This window comes from Hibiscus syriacus, unplaced genomic scaffold, assembly GCF_006381635.1.
Source record: "Hibiscus syriacus cultivar Baekdansim isolate YM2019G1 unplaced genomic scaffold, ASM638163v2 tig00111201_pilon, whole genome shotgun sequence".
NCBI classification, from domain to species: Eukaryota; Viridiplantae; Streptophyta; class Magnoliopsida; order Malvales; family Malvaceae; genus Hibiscus; species Hibiscus syriacus.
In genome coordinates, this window is record NW_024063017.1 from 579,280 (window position 1) to 583,722 (window position 4,443).

At 27.9% G+C, this 4,443-nt stretch overlaps 1 protein-coding gene across 1 annotated transcript; it reads right to left on the reverse strand.

Annotated features, from left to right (window-relative positions):
• Positions 1-501: 501 nt before the first annotated feature.
• LOC120155691 (F-box protein GID2-like) lies at positions 502-1,116 on the reverse strand. The gene has a single exon (XM_039167186.1). It carries the CDS (start codon positions 987-989, stop codon positions 510-512), a length of 480 nt encoding a protein of 159 aa, XP_039023117.1. The 5' UTR covers positions 990-1,116; the 3' UTR covers positions 502-509.
• Positions 1,117-4,443: the final 3,327 nt, after the last annotated feature.

Here is a 4,443-nt window from a genome sequence, read left to right on the forward strand (position 1 = left end):
CACTTTACCAAAAAAACAAAACCCAGTTTCTTTTTCATGGAATGCAGCCAAAACCCAGAACACTGCTTTAAGAAAACTCATCTGAAAGGCAATAAAAAGTACTAAAACCCAAATGATACTCTTGTCTCTTACAATCTAGGGAATGTGAAAAAACAAATGGCAGATAAAACTATACAGATAAATACTACCAATTGGACTCTTGTTCATCTTTTTCTGCCTATCCAGGCTTTACTCTTTCCACTCAATACACTTTGAAAGCTGATATACATAAATTTTATGGAACACTTTGTTTCATTTCATAATTTAAGCATCAACACATAGCAACAGATATGGTTCACAGAAACCCACGCTTGAAGTACAAAAATTCTAAAAGTATAGAAATCACAAAATGAAATACAAGACATCAATACAAAACCAAAACTACAAAAGGGGAATTAAGTGATATATATATGATTCATTTATTGTATAAAGCTATATGGTAATAGTAGTAAGTAATTAATAAGAATTATCTACCTACCTCTATTATTCATCTTCTCATAAAACTGAATAGAGAGAAGAGACAGGCAAAGATTAACCTCATCTTTCCCCCACCGAGCAGGCGGCTTGGAGTTAATAATCTTGGGTGGAGCCCAAGACGAAGCCGGAGGCGCTTGAGGCTTGGAAAACGCCCAAAGGTAACGCGAGTGAAGTTGCCGGAAGCCACCGAGTGGCAAAACAACAGATCTAAGCTGTTGAATTCCACAGCCGATGTTAGCCCAGTGCCTAGTGCAGATCAGCTCCCAAAGCCGCTCGTCTTTGGCGGTGTGTCGCCACAGCCTGCTTACACACGAGGCCCTACCTAAAGTCCTCGCATCGACGTTTTTGAAGACTTCGTACAAAAGATTTTCATCTAAATTCATAAACCCAGTTTTTCCATCTTCTTCTTCTTTAATTTTCTTCATTTTCTGGTCGGAGCCGGTGACCTGAGAATCCGGTAAACTCCGTTTCATTGAAGAAAGCTGAATCTACTGATTTTGGGTTTTTGCGATTGGATTTGAGAATCGGAAATAACAAAGGAGAGAGAGCGGGGTGTGCGTGTAATAGGGAAGATTTAGTTGGGCATCCAAGAAAACCAATAAGATATATGAGTGCGGTGTTGGATGAATAGAGGCATTGATCTGTTGACTAATTAGGTGTTTATTTAAGGGTAAATTATGCATATAATATCTCGATTATAGATTGCGTTTTATTTAATTCTTTTAATCCTAAACAATTATAAAATAATCATTCTACTTTAAAGGATAATTAATTGTTCCGTAAATTTAAAGGCATGACAATTAATAAAATTGACACAATAAAAATTTAGTCTTTAAATTTTATATATTATTTTAATTTGGCCCTAGTCTTTTTTTTTTCTAAATATTTTTCAATATTCTACTAATTTAGTCCCTCTTATTTTCTTCTTTCTTTGATCATCTTCCTTCATCTCTTGCCCTTTGTGAACAAATTTATTTGATTTTGATTTTCAATTCCTTAAACTAAACATCTTCCTCCATCTTCGATTGATGACTTTTTAATATGCTTTTGATAACAAAAAAAAAAAAGATTTGTATAATTTTAAGAGTTAAAAAACTCCTAAATTGCCCAAACATCAAAGTGTCCTCGATACTCCATAATGGATCATACATCTCATATGAAAATATTTATTACGTGCAATGTAACTTTCAAAGATCAAATTTATTTCTTAAATAAGCAATATCAATATCATTTGAACTTACATTATCAATTATGACGGTGAATAACTTAATTATCCTCCAATTTAACAAGAATTTGGGCCAACTAAGTGCCACCATTATGAACATTTTAGTATGGATAGATGCATTTTGCCATGATACTGCATTTCATTTTCATATTTCTCATGTATTGAGGACAAATACATCCCTTTAGTTTAGGGTTGTGTTGTCCCCTTTTAGGATAACTTTTTTAATTTATATAAAATAACAGGTTCGTGCATCTCTAATACTACCGTGACATCGTTAATTGTCGCCATATTGTTAGAGCATTACTTTGCATTCTAGTTTAGGATGTTTGATGACGAGTTAAGCCTCAATGCAATTAGGAAAATGGGATAGGAAATTAAGCAAGTTGAGGTCATGCTAGCTTGCTTCGAAAATTGAAACACTAAACATGGGATTCCTTAAAACTTTTATACACTTGAACTATAGCGAAAATTTTAGTGATCTTAGAAAATCTTGAAGCCAAAATTAAAAGAAATGTCAAGGCAATACTCTCAATAATAAAGTCAACTTGTAAAGAAAAATCTTAAAATGTCATAAGACACTCCAATGCTTAGATTATACCGAGTAGGTCATCAACACTTTGTATGCCCCATAATATTGTTGATTAAAAAAGTAAGTCTAGATACTAGTATAAAATAATTTTGAGAGCCATCCACTGTAGTAGTAGGCTGGGTAGCTAAAGAAATAGTTATATGCTCCTTCTATTAAAGGCATTTAGTTCAGTAGCATTCAAATTGTAACATTAATTGTAACCACTATAATTGAGCCGATTAATCGAGAAACAAAATTTACCATAACATATTCTAATTAATTTTATGCCATCGAATAAATAAAGTTAATTGATTTTTTTAGATTTTTATGGCTTTTAAAAAATTGTTTGAATTTTATATTTTATAATTATTCATTATTTAGAAATTTAGAAAAAAAATTAATTAACTTTTTTTTCAAAACAAATAATTTACAGTGAATCAAGAATTGTCACGTCAATAAATTTAATTTGTATTAGCATGTTTAACGTTTAACATAATTTAAAGACTTATTTAATGACAATTTTTAGGTAGAAAGGTACATGAGGATCCTGTTTTTTTTTTTTTTTGAATTATTTTTACACTCAATGTGGCTCTTAAACATAGAAAAAATAATATGACATTTTGATCAATATTTTTTGTCATTGATCGTTACAATGTTAGATGTGACACTTCACGATATTGATATGACAATTTACTATGGTGTTGTGGCAACTACGGTGACTAATGATATGATTAATGATATGATATATGACCTAAATTAGTTTTTTTGGTAGAGTTTGATGGTTAAATTACTTTTTAAGTTCAAGGTCTTATTTGAATTTTTGAAAAAAAATAATATATCTTAAATTTAAAATATAAAAATATTTTTTTTAAATTAAATATAAAATTATTAAAAATGAAAATTAAATTACTAAATAATAAAAAATATTTTTACCTCAAATTTAACATGATTTTATTTATATAAACTCGAACTTGTGCATCCTACACAAATTTTATTTTATATAAATCTAATATTTTTGTTTCTACTTTTGTATAATATTAATTAAATAAATATTATGAAGTCTTATATAAAAAAATTTAAAAGTTATAAAATTATAATTTGTGTATAAATTATCATGAAACTTTATAATTAAAAAATATTAAAAAAATAATTATACAATTAAGAAGAACGTTTTAGTAAATATAACATGATAGTGGGAAGTAAATTTCACCTAAATTTGTTCTAAAAAAATTAATAAGAAAATTGTTCTACCCTGTCGATTTCTATTAGATATAACTCAAAGTCTAGATGGATATGCTAATATTAATTTTTAGGAATAATATATTCTTCTTTACAAAATAAAAATAAAATAAAACTCACACTAGAATTGATGTATAAGAACATAACAATATAATTATACCACTAAATAAAATAAAACTCACACTAGAATTTGCCAATAAATTCAATGAATCATTTAGCAATAATATTTTCAATTACTCCGACTAATATATATATTTAATATTTTATTAATTTAATTTTTAGTTTTAGTATTTTATATTTAATTTTTTTATATATTTATATATTTTAAATTTTAAATTAAAAATATTTTCCTAAAAAATTAATAAGTTCTTGAACTTTAAAAAAATTAATTTAATCAATCTATCACGTCATCAACCACTATGAAGTATCATATCAATACAGTAAATTATCATGTCAGCAGCGTGAAATGCAACGTTAGCACTGTAATGATCAACGATGAAAACCGTTAGTCAAAAAACTATATTGATTTTTTTAAAAGTTTAATGGTCACATTGAATGGAAAAATAATTAGAGAGTCATATTAATTTTGTTAAAAAAAGCCTTTAACTACCTTTTTTTACTTAAATTTTATATGAAAAAATCATTTGATGTATGATTCAATCCGAAACTTATCTAATTTTCCCATAGAATTACGGGATATAGTTAATAGTCAAATAAAAAAAAAGATGTGTTTGTCAAACCCTAACATTACTTTATAAGTCTTGTTGCTTCATCTTGTTAGAGATTTGACTACTCGAACAATTAAAAGAGAGGAAAACAAAGATTGACTAATTTCTATGTTATTATCAAAAACGAAGTTGACGGGGTAATGTATACAAATGGTGACTCCACCTCT

Excerpts from the sequence above, each read along its gene's own strand:
- LOC120155691 (XM_039167186.1), bottom strand. The coding sequence starts at position 989 with ATGAAACGGAGTTTACCGGATTCTCAGGTCACCGGCTCCGACCAGAAA.